The sequence below is a fragment of the Pituophis catenifer genome, unplaced genomic scaffold, assembly GCF_029215685.1.
Source record: "Pituophis catenifer annectens isolate HBS135680 unplaced genomic scaffold, rPitCat1.0.hap2 SCAF_1, whole genome shotgun sequence".
In the NCBI taxonomy this organism is placed as follows: Eukaryota; Metazoa; Chordata; class Lepidosauria; order Squamata; family Colubridae; genus Pituophis; species Pituophis catenifer.
The window spans coordinates 276,596,999-276,615,875 of record NW_027256881.1 but is presented as its reverse complement, the minus strand read 5'-3'; the positions used below and the strand labels follow the sequence as shown (position 1 = coordinate 276,615,875).

General features: G+C 38.4%; 1 protein-coding gene across 2 annotated transcripts in view; it reads right to left on the bottom strand.

Annotated features, from left to right (window-relative positions):
- Positions 1-18,877, bottom strand: part of DDB2 (damage specific DNA binding protein 2) — a 37,310-nt gene that overhangs the window by 14,319 nt on the left and 4,114 nt on the right. Inside the window, exons 1-3 of one of the 2 annotated variants that reach the window (XM_070936607.1) lie at positions 11,953-12,053; positions 10,133-10,310; positions 1,399-1,532 (exon numbers count right to left, since the gene is read on the bottom strand). In XM_070936607.1, the coding sequence (XP_070792708.1) occupies positions 1,399-1,532; positions 10,133-10,301 (303 nt within the window). In that variant the 5' untranslated portion in view covers positions 10,302-10,310; positions 11,953-12,053. Of the gene's footprint in view, positions 1-1,398; positions 1,533-10,132; positions 10,311-11,952; positions 12,054-18,877 lie in introns of those variants that run through there. The other variant, XM_070936600.1, reaches the window with a different exon arrangement.

The following is an 18,877-nucleotide window of genomic DNA, read 5'->3' as shown; positions in this document are numbered from 1 at the left end:
GCAGAGGTTTTTTAAAAAGCCTCTGCCGATCAGGCAACTCAGCTGGGATCGTCAGAGGCATTTAAAAGAAAACAAGGGTTTTTTTCTTTTAAAAGCCTTTGAGGATCCCAGCTGAACCGCACAATCATCAGAGGCTTTTTTTACTTTTAAAAGCATTTTTTGTCCGAAGAGGTTGTAGAAAAAAATGCTTTTAAAAGTAAAAAAAAAGCCTCTGATGATTGTGCGGCTCAGCTGGGCATGGGGAGGGGACAGGGATTTTTGCTACCGGTTCTCCGAACCACCCGCCTCCATCGCTACCAGATCGGGCAATCCGGTCCAAACTGGGAGCATTTCACCCCTGCTTTGAATCCAAGTCATGGCAGATGAAAAGGAGAAAGATTAAGCAGCTCTTTAACCAGCACTGCCTAATTTTAAAACATTATTTTAAAAAGTTACAGAAACTATTCCAGAGAATGTGGTTCTGAGAAGGATGAGGCATCCAGTTCCCGTGTATTTAAAAGTACTATCTGCTCGTTATAAAACAGCAACAGTTCAACTCTGCAAATATTCAGTTGAATTATTTTTGTCATATAAGAATACTGTATTTTACTGAATATTTTACACAATGTGTAAAACTAACTAATGTTAGTTTTACTAATCTTGGATTTCAGGTGGATGACATAACTATGATCTGTTTAATTCTTAATCCATTATTAGTCTGGGGAAAAATGAACTGGAAGTTACAACATCCTTTGAATACCATCCAGGGATTCAATTCAGTGGACATTAGTGAAGACTATTTAAATGTGTAAACTCAGATAATTTTTAGTATCAGGTTCAATAATTAATTGTACAATTTCTAATTATACACCCATATTAGTGTCATTGAATTTGGACAAAAATATCTCAATTACCAGAGTTAATATTTTAATACTTTTTCCCTGGAAGATTCATCGTTAACGGAACAACATATAATAAATATATAGATTTTCAAATAAATAAAGTTCAGTTAATTTGGGAATCATTTGGGATATGTTTAGAACATTTATTTTTCATGGTAAGATAACAGTCTATTGACTCCTGGCAGAAAAAGATCTACAATTACAACATACAAAAGTTAAATTAGAAGTTAAAGAAACATGGAAAATATATGCCCTTAAACAGAGTAAGGAAACATATTATCTTTTTAGGTTTACTAAGTTACAGTTGAACCAATTACAAGCTTTGTACACAGTATATTTTTAAAACAAATGAAACACTGAGTATTGAAAAACAGAGAGAAAAGAACTGGAAAATTATTGGTTACTTGTTTGAAAATTTTCCAACAAAGTAAAATAATATCCTTGGAAAGAGATTCCTCAGGACAAAACATACCAATTATAATTAACTTTCAGTGTTTTTGAATTTTGTAACTTTTACCTTCTTAAGCTGTGCTCCAATAGTGCCACCCACCATAGTTTGATAAACATAGTGGACAATATTCTTTTGCATTTCCCATGGATGGAAGGCAACTCTTGAATTTCGAAACATGGAACCACCAAAGCAAGCTTGTCCTGTCCCCAAACAACAAAAATGGGTATTTCTGATTACTTGCTTAGTTAATATAGGAAGACTTCAGAGTTTTTTGTTTTTGTTTTTTTAATTACACATTAAGGACTACCAACCACATCTAAATTCAAAACAGTTGGGGAGGAAGACAAAACTAGAAGAAAAATGATTACTTAATGCATTAGTAGATATAAAAGTATAAAGTTTCATCAGCATGCTAATACAAAAAAATCTAAAATGGCTAGTAAACTGTATAAAGATCTAGTAAAAAGCAGATGTTTAACATTTTAAGAATGTACAGCATAAGACATAAGCAATTTTTCTAAAATAGTAATGGCAGAAAAAAATTCACAGAATGTCAAATGGGAATGGCAATATTCAGTTAACTATTAATTTAATAAAATTAATATAAATATAAAATTTTGATCTTGGGGGGAAGGAATTACTGACCCGTTAGGGTGAATTTCTTCCTTATACCCCTTTAGAAATAATGTTATACACTAAATTGACAGAATTATTGAGAAAACTCAGATTTTTAAAAGACAGCCATATTGTATTGAATTATATACCAACTAGGTGGAATTTATTAAGTTTGGAATGAAGATAGTTTTTTTCATGCTGTCGCAAAAGTAAAAAAGAATAATCTTTAGGAAGTAGGAAAATATTATAATTGTTGATATGAAGGATTTCAGAGATGTGATTTAGCAATTTTTGAGAAAAGTAAAGATTCTGTAAAAAAATAAGACACATTATGTTTCCCTTTGGAAAAAAATCTTGGTCAGGCTGGGTCATCATTGAAAGCTTAATTTTTCTTTTTAAATGCTTACAAAATCAAGTGAACTTGAGATATAGTTGGGATATATAGATAACTTAGGATATAGATGTAATTTTTTAAAAATTGTTTTTATGAATGGGGAATAGTTTATATTTTTATTTTATGTATGTCTGTCTGTTTGAAAATGGATTAATCAAAACTATTTGGTGACTTTAAAAAATTGAACCACCCTAAGATTGTTAAGTCTGTCTTCTGTGCGCATGATCTATGTTTTTATTGTTCCTTGATTTTTAAATATAAACAAGTCGCCCAGACTTATCGTGAGTTGGGCAGGCTCTAAATTGTATAAATAAATAAAGGTTTGACAGATAATAGCATAGAACAGCTTCTTTATCTGCTCTACCAGGAAGCCAATGCACAGAAATTCAAAGTGAAGCTGCTTCCATGTGCTCCACAAACCAAACATGCACACATTCCTACCAGGAATACATTTGTACCAATGCACAGTACTGCAAGTGTTTATTCTTACTTATTTCTGAACTGGTCTGCACTCCCTCTAGCTTGCAAAAGAGGGAGCACTGAAACCAACAGTTTATTGGTATCCTGCTCTGTTTGGCTCCACAGTGAGGGAAAAAAGCAACATTCCTCTCTCTCCATCCAAAAGAAGTGAACTGCTATGGCGGGGGGGGGGGGGGGGGAGGGGAGGGTATCGGGGGAGGGGGGGCGCTAGCACTGAGAGCAGCAAACAAGCAGTGAAAGAACAGTGATTAGGCTTTATGGCTCCTTCGTTTCAGCCGGAAAGAAAGAACCTTAAGAACTGGGAGATGGGCTACAGCAGGATTTCCACAATGGGAAACCATCCATCCATCCACCCTATAGTTCCAGAAGAAATGCTATAAAATAGACTGTGTAGCATTTTTTCTGGAACAAGAAACTTGTGAATTTGCAAAATATGCATAGCCTACTTACTGGAAATTAAATGCCATTACATGGAGGCATAAAAACCCTCCAGTCCTCCACTTAAAGGGCACCTGAGGTATTGAAGTCCACTATAAAGTCATGGATGAAAAACACATCTTGCCTATTAAAGGCAAGAAAAGCAATTCTTTGAACTTCTCCCTTTTTCTTCCTACAGCTAGAACTCATAGCAGTGAAATAGCAAACTAAACTAAAATACTAGAGAGAAATTTGAGATACATAGCAAGTAATGTACACTCAAATACCTCATAACAACTTCAATAAGAATTGAAGAAAAAATACTGAATGATTCTAAAGCAAATGAGTAGCATAATTTGAGTTTTAAGGTAAAGAATTTAGGATTCTACAATATGGAAAATAACAAGATGAATTAGCTATAGCAAACTTTAAGTTATACAGGTAGTCCTTGACTCACAACCATAATTGAGCCCAAAGCAACCCCGCTTAGGCTGGAAACCCTAAAGTAGTTATGGCTAACCTTTTTTTCCTCGGGTGCCAAAAGCGCACGTGTGCCCACACCCATAATATATGCCCCCTGCATGCTCCACCCCCATGTGCTGCCCCCCCCGTGCAGGCGCATGCGACCCCCTGTGCTTTCCCACCCCCCTGCAACCCATTTTGGGCCTACCCTGAAGCCTCCGGAGTCTGTTTCTGGATTTCCAGTAGGCCCGTTTTTCACCCTCCCCAGGCTCTGGAGACTTTCCTGGAGCCTCCAGGAGGGCAAAAAAGGGCTCCCCGGCCGTCCAGAGGCTGGAAACGGCCTGTTTCTGGACTTCCGGTAGGCCTGTTTTTCACCCTCCCAGAGCCTCCGCAAAAGCCCTGTACTTACCTGGCATCCAAAATGGGCCGCATGGAGACTCCTGGGAGGGGAGGGGTGGCATGGGCAGGAAAGCACGGCTCTCGCATGCGCAGCAGAGATCCGAAAATCAGTTGGCCAGCAGGAGGCAAGCACGAATGTGCGGTGGAGCTGACCTAGGGCAATGGCTCACATGCCTACAGAAATGGCTTTGTGTGCCACCTGTGGCACGTGTGCCATAGGTTCATCATCATGGCCCTATAGCATTTCAGACAAATGGTTATCCAATCTCTTCTTAAAAACTTCCAGTGTTGGAGCATTTACAACTTCTGGAGGCAAGTTGTTCCACTATTCTGTATTGTAGACTTCTGCCACATCTGAATTTTGGGTTTCTTTCAATCTACTGTTTTAAAACTGTAGATTCTGTCTGTCTGGCACACAAAGTTAAGGATGGATTTCTTTAGATCAGTTATAAATCCTTTTTTACTTCCGGTTCCGTGGGCGTGGCTTGGTGGGCGTGCGTGGCTTGGTGGGCATGGCCTGGTGGGCGTGGCATTCCCTCCCCACTCCTGGGGGAAGGATATTGCAAAATCTCCATTCCCACTCCGCTCTGGGGCCAGCCAGAGATGGCATTTGCTGGTTCTCCGAGCTACTCAAAATTTCTGCTACCAGTTCTCCAAAACCTGTCAGAACCTGCTGGATTTCAACCCTGCTTTACAGTCCTTTAATTTCTAAACCATGAATCATCCTCAATGCAGTTCTTTGAATGTGTTCCAATATCTCTGAATGCTTCTTAAAGCTAGAGCCCACAACACTTAAGATGATGTGAACAAAGCAGAATAATGTACAATTTTATTGCATTTGTGTTTTTCTCAGCCATATCATATTGAGGGCTTACATTCAATTGCAACCTATTCAAGATTTTTCCCCCCAGTAGCTTTACCAAGCCGGATATTTTCCTAATCTATGAGTATTTGGATGTTTGTTTCATAAATGAAGAACTTTGCTTTTATTTCTGTTAAGTATCGTTTTACTTTAAGCCAATTTCTTTAACACATCAACATAATTTAGAACTTTATTTCTGAATAGTGAGTTACAAGTTATCCTAATTTTCAATAATCTGCACATCTGATTAGCATTGATTTCAGCTCTTCCTAATTAATAAAATATTGAAAAGTAGAAGATCCAGGACTGATCTTTGTAGAATTCCTTTCAATATTTTCATCCAATTTGACCAGCTCTATTTAGTAAGAGTTTCAAGCCAGGATTAAAAATTAAAGTTTCAAGCCATAAAAATTAAAAAGAAGACAAGAAAACAAACAAACAAACAACACTATTATTTATTTGTGAAGGTGAACTGGAACTTTTTTTATTCACTTATTAAATTATGTCACCTTCACTAGAACAATAGTGAATGTGGATATGTCGGATACATATCTGAATTGTGTGAAATACCAAGTGCAATCACTTGTAACTTACAGCAGAACAACTATGAGTTTATAATAGGAGAGTTTCTTCTGGAAGACTCCTCAGATAAAGGCAAATGTGAGCACAGTCATCAAGCTGCTGTGCAAAATTAAAAAATAGATATACATTGAGAAACCCAAAAACATAAACACAGGATATCATACCATTGCACTTTAAATTCCTTCTGGAACAGAATATTCCAGTTTGTTCTATAGCTTACATAAAATGCACGGAGTTTCTAGCAGTGTGATTTTAACAAACAAATCTGCTGACACTTCATGAAAAAGCCTAAGAGACTGTTGCCTAGAGAGAATTTTGCTGAGCAATTCAGCTGTAGAGGTTTGACTTTAGTTTGTTTTGTTTTTCATAATTAGCTCCACTTTTTATATTTAATCCCTAGATACTTTTATTTATTTATTTATTAATCAAATCTATGTAGTTACCCACTCGCAAAAAAGTGACTCTGAGCAATGTACAATAAAACTATTAAAATAATAAAACAAAGAAAACAATTATGCAGAAAAAATTAAAAATCACAATTAAAGATTAAGAGAAGGCAGCGGTTGTCAACAACAATGGAGTCACCTCAGTACTCTGCCGGTCCCCTAGAGGTTTTGAGCGACTTCTGGAAGATCAATAGGGATGGATCCAGCCTCACTTTGGGGTGGGGGAAGGAGGATGTTCCATAGGGGGGCACCATGGCAGAAAAGGCCCACTGCCTAGGTCCAGCTAAATGTAGCTGCCTAGCAGACCTCTTTTGCCAGATCTGATGGGATGAGCAGATGTAATCAGGGAGAAGCAGTCACTCAAATAACCTGGGCCCATGCCATGAAGGACTTTAAAGGTCTAAGTAGCACTTTGAATTGGATCCAGAAGCAAACTGGCAACCAATGCAGCTCGTGGACCAGAACTGTAACATTTGCCGTTCTAGAGGTATACATAACTGCCCACACCACTGCATTTTGCACCAGCTGAACCTTCTGGATACTTTTCAAGGGAAGCCCTCTATGCAGCGTATTACAGCAGTCCCATTAAGATGTAACTAGGACATGAATGATCATAAACAGAGCGTCCCAATCTGGAAATGGGTGCAACCGGGGCACAATACAAGCTGCGCAAAGGATCTCCCACTCATGACTGTCATCTGCTCTTTGAGCAGGAGTGTGAGTCTAGAAAGACTCCCAGGTCTGCTGGGAAGTTCAATCCCATCCATCACCAAAGAAGGCATAGTCTTAAAAGTAAGGTAAAGGTAAAGGTTCCCCTTGCACATATGTGCTAGTCATTCCCGACTCTCGGGGGCGGTGCTCATCTCTGTTTCAAAGCCGAAGAGTCAGCGCTGTCCGAAGACGTCTCCATGATTATGTAGCCGGCATGACTAAACGCCAAAAGTGCGCGGAACGCTGTTACCTAATCCCTATTTTTCTACTTGCATTTTTACGTGCTTTCGAACTGCTAGGTTGGCAGAAGCTGGGACAAGTAATGGGAGCTCACCCCGTTACGCGGCATTAGGGATCCTAAAAGTAGTATGCCCTAAAAGTAGTATGTCCCAAAACAAAGCCACTCCGTATTGCCAGGGTTCAATTGAAACCTGTTGTTCTTTATCCAGACCCTCACATGCTCCAGGCACTGGGATAAGATCTCCTCAGCTGATAATACCTCAACCTATGGTAATGGATGAGGTCACTCCTTGGCCTCATGTAGATATTGAATAGGAATGGACAGAGCACCAAATTCTGTGGGCATCCCACACAGTACAGGTGTGTGGGGGTGGAATCTCATACATACCCCATCATCACCACTGGAACTGATTCCGGAGAAAGGAAGTGAACCAGCATTTTACAGTACCACCCACCCGCAATCCTCCAAGCCAATCCACCAAACCAAGCCAAGCCATCAATGGTATGGAGCCATTGAGACATAAGGTAAGGATGGATGCACAAATTTGCATTTCAAGAACAAGGATTTGTTGTTATCTCCATCAGAAAAAGTGCAATGTAACCTTGTCCATGACAATATTAATAATCTTCAAAATAATAGGATATGCAACACCTGACAATTTGTTAAATTAAATAACAAGAAGCAAATCAAATGAAACAAAAATACATTTATGTGGCACAGTACTTGTAGAAGCAAAGGGCAGTGAGAAAAATTATCTACCAAAGGAGTTCATATGATTCAAACAGGACTTAGCATCACTCTTTACTTTCACTCATTCAGTAACACTTTTCATTATTCATTTTTCACATTAATGAGTATACCCATATTTCTAAAGATCTACCCACAGTCAGAACAGGTTTGGGTCTTAAACAGGGGCACATTGTCATTATTCACACATTATTCTAAATGACAGTATCTAGAGCCTTGAAAACAGTTTATTCAAAAAAAATTATTCTACAACCATTAACTCCATTAACTTTGAAGGGCTATGAATATGAAACCCATCAGCACTCCGTCTCCTGTGACCAACTGGAGTGCAAACATGACATTTAAATTGTGCTTTCCTTTCCCAGGTTTTATTTCATTAGAAATAATGGATTATCAGATGGAACGAAAAGGCTGAATTAATACAGAAACTGGGAAGCAGAATTATGTAAGAACTGCCACAGAGTGGGGGTAGGGACCATTTCACCTACAAGTTTCTAGAGGTATGGTTCTCAAGAGAATATTTACCCTGAATGTGATTTAGAATGCCCAGCAGGAGATCAGGAAATAAATTATCTCTAATCAACTGAGACTCTGTAAGTTCATATACATATGAAGCTAATTTTAGAGTGGTGCAAAGAACTTTTTTTAAAAAAAGGTTCAAATTGAATGATACCCCACTCACCTTTACAGGGACTACCTAGCTAATTTCTAAGACATTTTAAAATGTTTTAAAAATAAAAAAATGGCTTCATTATCATTAAAGCCACCACACGAGATAAAGGAAAACAGATGTAATTTATTCATGCTCTCTTTATTTCACTCCCTTCATTGTTGTTGGAGACAACAACTTGATGGGACACAATCGATTATGATGATGAAAATCTGTTGGGACCAGCACATAAGCTACAGCTGGAATATTCCCCATCCCCACCCAACCTCATTTTTGTACCTTCTTTGTCAGGAGGTCATAAGGTAACTTAAGGATGCTAACACTTCTGTTTGGATTTAGATGACAGATGATGCCAAAGTTAAGCTAAGCAAACAAAGCATTGAAAGAGAAGCACATAAGGGATTGATCTGCATTTCATTTATTCAATTTTCTGGATTGGCAGAATATATTGAACAATAAACTAAAAATACAAACTGACCCTTGCACAACAGGCTAGGCTAAAGTAAGTTAGCTTGTCTGTGTTTAGGTACGTTATCTAAATTGTTAAACTATTTTATGCTTTAACATTTATACATAAAGTAGAAAAGATACAGGTCATTAAATAAAATAACCTAAACAGCTAGGCTGTAACAACTTTTCCCAGATGCTGAATGAGTGCCACCCACACTTGAATCAACAAAAAAGTACACTGGCATGAAATTTGCTGCCCCATCCCTATGCTGCCTCTATTTCATCTGTTCTGACTCACTGACAAAGAAGCTAATTTTGCATGTGCAAAGTGATTAGTTGATTTCTCTGGTCCTCCCTCTTCTGCATTTTACCAGGTGGGGGAAAGAATCATCTGCCAATTACATTGCTGGAAAAGAAATATAAAAGGAAAAGCTGGCTGTATATTTCTATCTTTCATAATCTAGACTCTTTGAGCTCCTCCTCTTCCACCCAATTTTGAAAATAATATGTTGGAGTCAATAAACTGAATCCAACAAGGGAGATAGATTACTAGAGTATTTTTATTTAAGATTTCTTTTCCCTTCCTTTCTCTTTTTTACATAGGCAACAAATTCTCCTCTATTCTATTCTGGAGGCTATTTGGGAAGGGGTAGTCTCAATCTATTATTTCAACTTTGTGTTACAATTAAAGCACTTATACTCCTGCAAGCAGTCTTTTGTAATGAAATTCTGAGAAAAATAAATCACAGTATTGCTCTATTTTTCAGGGAGACAACAGCAGAATGTCAGCAAATAAGCCTGACCAAAGGACTGAAAAAGGAAATGCCCAGCCACTATTAGTCACCGCTTTTAATTTGACAGTCCTTACATAACTTGAGTCTGTCTCTGAATCATGCAAGTTTAAGAAATCAATATTTTTATGGTGGTAGAACTCAATAGATGAATGTGTGGATGCAGTATGAAAAAATGTTACTAAATCATTTTTACAGCCTCAAAGACAGGAAAACAGAATTATACTATCTTCTCTGAAAAATCACTGCCTCTAGACCTCCCAAAAGTCACCACTCCATCAGCTACTTTAATTGTTTTCATTCACCTTGGAGTGCCTTTTAAAGAACCTGTTCAAATTTGTAAGATGTAGAATAAAAAGTATCAATAAAATACACCTCTCAAGCAAATTAATTAGAAGCAGCAAGTCTTTCTCAATAATTAGTACATTGTTTACCTCCATGTGGTGGATTTCAGTTTGCCGAATAATTACTAAATCATTTCATGACCATTTTTGCAGTCCCTGGTATAAAAAAAGAGCTATGGCACTGGTTACCTGTTTCTTGCAGTTGTTTGGTTTTCCTCACAAATATTTTTTTTGCTTGTAACTCATTATCCGGTTCTGCATGGTCTCGCATCCTTTTTCCAGATGATTTTGACACTTTTTCTGATTGATGCTCATGTGGATTCAGATGCTCATCCTTTGACTGCTTCCTAGAACCCATTTTGTTCAACTGAAAAAAGCAATGTAATAGGAGTCATCAGAAAACTAAGCATTTGATCTTTTTGAAGTCAAGTTTCTCTGCTACTACAAATTCTTATTTAAACTTTTTAAAAATTATATTTATATTCAGTATTTCTTCCATTTGGTACTCAAGGCTGCTTATGTGGTCTTCCAACCTACCGATACATCATATTCAGGCCCTGGCCAACCCATGCCAATTTACTTTCAACTTGTGGCAGTCTCTAAAGGTATTCCACAGAAAGCCTCTTATTTGCTGCTTATTTCCAAATTGTTCTTGTTCTATACTAGAGAAAAAACTAGATAACTTTTCATTAAGTCCCCCATCTAATTATGGGGTGGCTTTACATATATTAAAGCAGAGAAAGTAGAAGACATTTGCTTCAGTCTTATTACTCTGAATTACAAATGCAAAAAAGTACTTAAAAGTAAACTGTCTTTAATGGCCCTCATTTCTATCTAATCTCCAGTTTTACTAGTTTAGCCTTTACATCTACTTGTACTGTTTTTTTTCTTAAAGACTGAAAAGCAAACAATCAATTTAAAGCATAATTCTGCCTTGACAATCTACTAAAATTTAAACAGGCGGCATCTAATTATCCTAGCCCAGATTCAGATGTATGCAAGTAAGGAGATATGGCTTGTCCTCAGTTTTATAATTGCCATTTTTCTCCTAGTAAATAACTGGATTGTCCCATCTTCATCCTGTGTCTCAATTCAGTTCAGAAAATGGATGAGCTTTCCTCAACCCAGCGAACTCTGGATGTGCAAGATTACATAACCTATCAGCACAGCCAATATAATGTATACAGGGTTTTGTGCTCAAGATTATGAAAGTTGTACAGACAATCTGGAGGGCACCAGATTAGAAAAAAGCTATAACAATGCATTCAAAACAGGAGCCTACCGATATATGCAATTTAGGTTTTTTTACAGAAATGTTTCTAACCACATCCTAAGGCCAGTGATTTTTGTATTTCCTTTCCATATGTCACATTCATCAACATAACAAAGTTCTGTCGAAATTTTTAAAAAGTTCAGAAAGAAGCCAAACTGATACATCACATTACCTCCTCCTCTACCATGTAGCATTTTCTTAAGAGAAAAAAAGACTTCTAGACTCCCATGCAGCTAAGGAATTGCCAGATTGCTAGACTGCACTCCTACCTGGGTTTAGGACAAGTTCTCTACATCTAACCTGCTAAAACGCAGCTTTGGGATCCTGGTGCAGAGAAGTCTCTCTCTTTTTCTCCCCCTCGCCAAACACACACATTTCCACACACAAAGATGTGTTTTGCCATCAGCATAGAGCAAGGAGTATAATCCGTTCGAAACGCTCTCTCTCTCCTACTCAAGACTTTACTTATAGGCACCCGAAACTTCTTTCTTCTGATATACTCAAGGGCTGATTTACTCGGAAACGCAAAGCCCATTCAGAAATGGAAAGAGGACCAGGAAGTCGGTCATCAGCATTAGCAGGACGCCCAGCTGCAAGGCAAAGGCTATACACGTGCCCAAAGCAAAGAAACCCTCTCTCCAAGGCACCAGACTCTGAGACAGGCTGAGGAGTTAGAAAGAAAACAGCAACTGCACGGCCAAGAGTATTTGGGGGGGGAGAAGAGACCCCTCCTCACCTGGAGTCTCGCGACCTAGCTTGCACGTTCCCCCGTAGCAATGCCGAGGCTCGCCGGGACAGGCAACCCCCACTCAGGCACTTGCCTCCCGGAATCGCTCTCGATAGTTTCATAACCTGGCGAGGAGGAGGAGGAGCGAGAACGAAAACAGTGAAGCGATTTACGCGGGAAACCCGTTTGCGTTCCGGCCAGGCCTAGAAACGGAGCGACGGGCCTCGTTCACCAAGGTTCCCTCTCGCCGATAGGGGGCACCGCAAGGAACGGGCCGCGGTCCAAGAAAGGCGAAGGGAAAAAGTTTATGGAGATTCTCAGTCATGCTGGTCATGGGTGTCCCCAAAGCTGCTTTTTTCAAGAGGCAACTGCACTTTTCTTTTGTTTTTCCTGGAAGAAGCTTCTTGGATGATGAACGAAACGTCTTCCAGGAAAAACGTTAAATCCAGTTGCCTCTTGAAAAAGCACCTTTGGGGCGAGGGGAAATGTCAGGAGACATGGCTTGAATTCTCGATAGAGGGTGGGAAGAGGGGTAACTGGAGTTCAGACCACGGACCAAATAACTGAAAGAGAAGAAAAAGAGGCCCTTTCAGTCTTTCTCATAGAAATAAATAATAATTTGTCCATTCCCTAAACCAGTTAGGGATACAGGAGTGTAGCACCAATTCTCTCACCCTTAGGTTGGGGGAGGGGGCACCTCTGACGACGTACTTAACCACCTGGGGTTAATTTAACTGATTTAAATGACACCCTAACCGAACTACCCAAACTTATTTATTGCACAGGTTGCTAGGTTAAAAACGTGGTTGGCTAGTGGTAGTCTGTTCGTGGCAGTTTAGAAGCCTTAGTGAAAGGCATTGTAGAAAATGACCGGGAGGATTTTTCATCAGGTTCGCCTGATTCGCCAGTTGCGTCCCTTTCTAGATCGGGACTCGTTACGCACAGTCACTCATGCCCTCGTCACCTCTCGTCTGGACTATTGTAATGCTCTCTACATGGGGCTCCCCTTGAGGTGCACCCGGAGGCTCCAACTGGCGCAGAGTGCGGCCACACGGGTGGTTATGGGAGCAACATGGAGCTCCCATGTAACACCTCTCCTGCGCGAGCTGCACTGGCTCCCGGTGGTCTTCCGGGTGCGCTTCAAGGTTTTGGTTACCACCTTTAAAGCGCTCCATGGCTTGGGACCTGGTTACTTACGGGACCGCCTACTACCATCAACAGCCTCCCACCGACCAGTACGCTCCCACAGAGAGGGGCTCCTCCAGGTGCCGTCGGCCAAACAATGTCGGCTGTCGGCCCCTAGGGGGAGAGCCTTCTCTGTGGGGGCACCGACGATCTGGAATGAGCTCCCCCCAGAGATACGGAGGATTCCGGATCTGCGCACCTTCCGCCGCGAGTTGAAGACGCTTTTATTTCATCAAGCTGGCCTCGCCTAAATCTTCTCCCTTTTAAGTGTAAATTCTAAATTTTTAATGGATTTTAAAATATGGGTATTTTAAATTATGGGTATTAATTCAGCCAAATTTATTTAATTCATTTTATTCGATTTTAAATTTTGTATATCTATGTGTTTTATTTCATGGCTGTGCACCGCCCTGAGTCCTTCGGGAGTAGGGCGGTATAGAAATTCAATAATAATAATAATAATAATAATAATAATAATAATAATAATAATAATAATAATAATAATAATAATTAAAAAAAAATGCAAGAATGGAAAGGAAAAGATTTTCCTAAGGAGAAGACCATGCATCAAGGAGGGGTTTGTTTTATATCCTGTAGTTCTGACACAGTAGTAGATTTATCTTAGAACGTTCAATAGTAGTAAATAAAATAAAAATCCAGCAGTTATGTGACAGTTGAGGCAAGTGTGGATTGTTAGGTGAGTTTTCTCCTGTAAAAAGATCTACATACAGCGGAGAACAAAAGAAAGAAGAAAAACCAATGTTAGCAAGAAGATGAGAAAACATTTGCATTACAATCTACTTTAGTATTACAGGTGTTATAGAAAATGTCCAAACATAATTTTTGATACGGTCCAGTAAGAACTACATGTCATTTTCTTAACTGCAAAGATACATTTTTCCATTTACCACACAAATTGAGTTTTTATAACCTTCTCCCACATCAGAGCTGTGCCATGAGAATCTTCAGTTCCGCCCAGTTTCTTTTAGAAAAGAAAAAATCCCTTACCTAAAACAATATACTTTAAAGGAAGACAAAAAGAATTCCAAAATAGCACTTAAAGCCAGTAAGAATGGGACTGATTTTAATGGTACAGGACCAAAATTAATTCATTGTTTCTCCTTCAAATATTAAATAAATTAATAAATTAAAAAAAATAAAATTGCCTTCAGTTTCTTACTAAATATATTATGTGTAAATACTACATCCTTGTAGAAATTGTAGAAATAAACATGAAAGAACAAATGCTACTACTGTAATTGCATTTAAGAATATGGATTTAATCTACTAGAAAATAGTTTACCTACTGGTATGTGCTAGAAAATCTATCCCAAAACTACCAGTAATTTCCAGTACGTAAATTATTTTTACCAATAGGATAATATGGGTAGAGTTACTCACCTATTTAGCAATAGCAATTAGACTAATATACCGCTTCATAGTGCTTCACAGACCTCTCTAAGTGGTTTCCAGTGTCAGCATAACCCAATCCCCCCAACAGTCTGGGTCTTCATTTTATCAATCTCGGAAGGATGGAAGGCTGAGTCAACTTTAGTTAAAATAGTGTGTGATTTGTGTGAATGCAGGCAATTGGGTTACTTTAACAAATAATTATTCAGTTAACCATGAATTAGTATGTTGTGCAAATTCATTTACACATCCCACTAAGCCAGTGGTTCTCAACCTTCCTAATGCCGCGACCCTTTAATACAGTTCCTCATGTTGTGGTGACCCCCAACCAAGGGTGGGTTCTAAATTTTTTTACTACCGGTTCTGTGGGCGTGGCTTATTTTGTGGGTGTGGCTTGGAGGTCATGTGACTGGGTGGGCGTGGCTAGCTGGTCATGTGACTGGGTGGCCATGGCTATGTGTATAGGGACTACTCAGAGGGCTGAAAAAAGTCATTTCTGACAGGTCCTCGCACTTTTGACTGGTCCTCACACTTATGACCATCCTCACATTTATGCCTGTGCAGCATTCTTAACAACCATGTCACTCATTTCACAACTGCTTCTCTTCAACATGGTGATAAGATAGGGCAAAAAACGTAAAATGTGAGGACAGTTGTAAATTCGAGGACTGGTCAAAAGTGCGAGGACCAGTCAAAAATAACTTTTTCAGCCCTCTGAGTAGTCCCTGTGCACAAAAGGACTACCCAGAGGGCTGAAAAATGTGATTTCTGACAGGTCCTCGCACTTTTGAACGGTCTTCACAGTTATGACAGGTCATCATTTATGTCCATTGCACCATTCTTAACAACCGTGTCACTCATTTCACAACTGCTTCTCTTCACCATGGTGACAAGATAGCGCAAATACGTAAATTGTGAGGACAGTCGTAAGTTCGAGGACTGGTCAAAAGTGCGAGGACCAGTCAAAAATAACTTTTTCAGCCCTCTGAGTAGTCCATATGCATAAAAGGATACAGCAATAGAGAGGGATGAAGGAAGGGAAGGGAAATTAGAGTAGGAGTGAAGGTAAGAGAGGGAGGAAGAGAGGAGGAGAAAGAGAAAGAAAGAGGAAGTAGGGAGAAGAAGAAGAGGGGGGAAGAGAAAGTAAGAAAGAAAGAAAAGGGAGAGGTGGTAGGTTTGAGGAGAAAGATTGCTGTACAATAAAAAAGATGAAAGAGAAGAAAGCCAACCCCAAACAAATATTAAGATATTAAGATAAAGAATGAATTGTTAAACTTTAAAGAATAAAAGAGAACAAATAGCAATAAATAGCAATAATTAGAAACACATATAAACATACAACGTATTTTCTTTGAACAGAGTATTTGGCCGGTTCACAAATTTAAAGAGTTATAGGAGGTTAGCACCCACCCCTTTCCTAGAAGAATGAAATATTTTGGGAAATATTAAAAAGGCAGAATATTATATTTCCCTACCTGGATGAGAAATGGAGAAGCATATTTTACAGACAAAGCAGCTCCCACCTTCCTGTCCCCCACCCTTTGTTAATGGGTCAGAGGCAGAAAGTCAATCCTTTGTCAAAGGACATTTGCAACACAATAGCAACAGAAACTAACACAATGGGCCCCATCAAGCCATGTGATCCTGTTCACCATTAAACCATCTTTACAAGCAGTCTCCATGTTTCCAGTGTCTTTTTCCCCACTTGGAGCAGAACCCAGAAGGATATTTCTTCCAACACAGTATTTAGTCATTTCAATTAAATTTACAATTTCTATATTTCCTTTTTACCATATTTATTCCTTATCTATTTTTTTAAAAAAACAATATTACCCTTCATCCTCATCTCTAATCTTAATCAAATTCAATTTTTCCCTTCTATTCTATATTATACCCCTTCGCATTGTCATCTATTTTTATATCCATCCTCACATTGATTAATTATGTAATACAGTTGTTTAATACAAATTCAACATTTTAATATAAATCAATTAGTTATATAACTATCTTTTTTGTATATTAATCAATATGAACATGAATATTCCAATTATTTCCATGCAATCCAATTTCTTACAAATCAATTAATTATATTTACCAATAATAATAAACCAAATAATTTCCCCCGTATATTCCTCCAAACCACAACTTAACCAATTAATAGTATCTCAATTATTACAATTCCCCAGTTAAATAGAGCTTTTTTTCTTTTGTGTTTTAAAATCTTGGAACTCTCCTCTTTTGCCCTAAATTTCCCATTGTTTGCAGTTTTGCACCTACCTTTTTTGGTGTGGAAAAAGAAAAAGAAATCTCTCTGCCTCATTTTGTCACGTTGCAGCCTGCTTACTTTCAATTTCGCCTTTTCAGCATAGCTAGAGGGAAAAAAATCTGCTCCAGGAATTTACCTCTTTGCAGCTAGCTCTTTGAAGCCCCGCGGCAAGAATTTAAAGTTTTTTTTCCCTCTAGCCATCAGCTGGGACTCCGGAGGCAGCAATAGATTGGGAGTGGGCGGGGTAAGCGAACGGCGTCCTGGCGATCCAACAGAGGCAGAGGGTGAGGGTGAGTGAAGGCGTGGGGGGGGCGAGAGAGGGCTTTGGCGACCCCTGTGAAATGGCCGTTCGACCCCCAAAGGGGTCGCGACTCCCAGGTTGAGAACCGCTGCACTAAGCTATAGTATAGGTTATTTGGTTTTGGTTTAATATGTTGAATGAACCCAGTCAGTGTGATTGGTAAACTATGGCTGATAGACTAACCCTATCAGTAGACAAACCATGGTTTTAATAAATGCAGATTAGTGTGCATAACTTTTAGACTCAACAACTAGAGTACAAGAGAAAGATGAAGTCTAAAAAACTTGAGAAGGCATTTGTTAGGGATGTTATAAAATATATTCTTCCAACAGATGACTAGACAGTTTTGCCAACAGATACACCACAATGTTTCAACCACGTTAAGAAGAAATTTGTCTTTTTTACAATTGTATTATGTAATCTTGGAGGGAGTGTTTACCTTTTGATACTTTACAGTCTAAAGAGAATAGGCTATATCCACAAGTATTTTTCTCAAGGTTTTCATTACAGGCCTTGAATGCTTGCAGATAATTAAAATAAATTCAGCACCCACTTCTAAAAAATTAATATACAGATATGATCAAGAACAAGAAAAGAATTTGAAAACTGTGTATAAATAGCTCACTTTATTTGCATCTATTGTCTTCAATTTTTTAGATATCAGTGATACATAAATTACAGCTAATCTAGGAATATTAACGGGTGGAAAATATAAGCTTTTCTCTGCATAAAAAAGCAGGTTCTTAGATATTTTAGCTGCAGAGGGGGGGAAATGAAAACTTGGCAGGATGTTAACAATGTCCATAGCTCAGTGGTAAAACCTGTTTCGTCTCAAGTTCAGTCCTTTTTGCAAGTCATTAAAAAAATGAAGGGGTGGGGGGGAGAGACCTCTGCCAAAGACTCTACAAATCATTACAATTGAACAATTGTAGATCAGATGGAGCTCTTCCTTTGTGTCTTTAGCAGTTAAAAAAATGGTCCTAGAAATAATGTTTATACTGATAGGAGGTAACACTTTATTTTGCATATTTTTAGTTGAGATCAAGGAGGAAAAGTTTGTTTTATGCATATTCTGTCTACTTTTTCTTCTGTTCCAAGCTGGAGAGAAAAAAATGCAAGTTCAATCTTATCCCATATCATTTTAATCAAATGTCTTTCTTTAAAAGTGGTGTGCAATTCCTTAAAATTCTATATAAAAAGTAAGAAAGTAAAGCAGGCTATAGAGTTCTATTTGAAAGCCACAATTTTTGTATAATTCTTTTTATAGCATGCTAAAAGGTTATAGAGTTGGAAAAGACACTGTTTTTTTCTCAAGAAATAAAAGTTTGTAACTGCTCCAAATGAATTTCATAAAGGAAAATTTGTTCCTGCCAATTTGGGGATCAGCAGTGACACTCTACACCAGAACTACACTTTAAGTAATCAAGAACAATTAAAAAGCAGCTTCTGGATTTTGGAGAAATCTATTTTCTGAACAATGAGATGAATTCTGTAATTTCTTTCTTTTTTAAAAAAAGAGGTAACTACGGTATCTTGAATTCTGTAACGAAGTATCATGGGAGGTTAAAATGCTGTTACTCTTTTGTTTTTGCATCAGTCCAATAACAAACTTGTGTCCAATAATACTTTTGCACAAAATCTCATCTGTTTATCATACTTAGAATCCAGAGAGACATTGCTGGAGATGATGGTATATATTATAATAGAGGAAGAGCATGTTACTGTGAAGTTGTTGGGGCCTGTGATGGTGCTCTTCATGTAAATATAGGGGC